The sequence below is a fragment of the Metarhizium album genome (assembly GCF_000804445.1).
Source record: "Metarhizium album ARSEF 1941 chromosome Unknown scaffold_65, whole genome shotgun sequence".
Lineage (NCBI taxonomy): Eukaryota > Fungi > Ascomycota > Sordariomycetes > Hypocreales > Clavicipitaceae > Metarhizium > Metarhizium album.
The window spans coordinates 6,379-7,325 of NW_024467639.1; the positions used below are offsets into that span (position 1 = coordinate 6,379).

The 947-nt window shown below is 57.2% G+C and overlaps 1 protein-coding gene across 1 annotated transcript; it reads right to left on the reverse strand.

The window, feature by feature from the left end:
• Positions 1 to 39: 39 nt before the first annotated feature.
• On the reverse strand, positions 40 to 761 carry MAM_08433 (uncharacterized protein; the record flags this gene model as incomplete). Its single annotated transcript, XM_040827231.1, has 2 exons — positions 40 to 84; positions 159 to 761. 2 exons carry the CDS (start codon positions 759 to 761, stop codon positions 40 to 42), a joined length of 648 nt encoding a protein of 215 aa, XP_040674772.1.
• Between the last annotated feature and the right edge of the window lie 186 nt (positions 762 to 947).

A 947-nucleotide genomic window follows, 5' to 3' on the forward strand; every position in this document is an offset into this window, starting at 1 on the left:
GTGCGCCGCATGGAAGGCCTCTCGTTCCCGGAACCGAGATCACTCCGTCGCGTGGAGGACGGTGCCGCCGGCGAGTCCCTCGAGCTGTGGCTCCGAGGGGGTCGAGGGTCAGCATCTTCAACGTTGCGAGAATCAGGATTGCGTCTGAGCTCCTCGACATGCTCGGGAGAGCCGATCTCGTCATTGAGGAGCGGAGGACTCGAAGCCGGCACGTCCTCACTCGAGATGCTCTGCTCGCTGTTCCGCACCAAATGCAGCGAACGCGCATCGATGCAGGGTTGCAGCGCCGTCGGACCGCCCGCTGTGACGGAGGTGGAAGTGGGGGGCGACAGGAAGCCAGTATGCCGGGGTGTCTGTACCTCGTCGGTACCTGTCCGCCGCACCAAAAGACCGTTCTTGTCTTTTTTGAGCAGCAGTGTGTTCCAATGTTGCGGCCTATACTTTTTCAGATCCAGATTCTGCCCACCGACGACGACGACGGCGGTGTGGTGTTGGGTCCACCTTTCGATGAATTCATGAAATTCTGCTGCAGTCTTGAGCGTGACGTCCTGACCGTAGACCCGGGTGGGCTTCGATTCCTCGAGCTTCTGGAGGCTCTTGAGATCTTTGACCATGAACTCCCCACCGAACCCGGCAAAATTGTCCTCTGTCGCTTTGTCCAGGTGAGACAAGGCGTCGCAGTGTTTCAGCCATCTCACCAAGTTTGCGTGTGGAACAAAGTCAAGCCTAAAGCGAGGGTACTTTTTCGCGCAGTTGTACATGAAAGCCAGGCGGTCCCTACCGAAGCTATCCGTGCTCCATTCGTAGTACTCCAGGACTTCAAGCGACCATTGCATCGAAATGAAAGTTGCCTGCGTGACGTGTGTCCTCCATTTCTTATCCTTTTCCGTGCTCTTCCTGTCGTCGCTTGCTCGTTTGACGAGCTCTCTGAGACGATCCCACTTCTC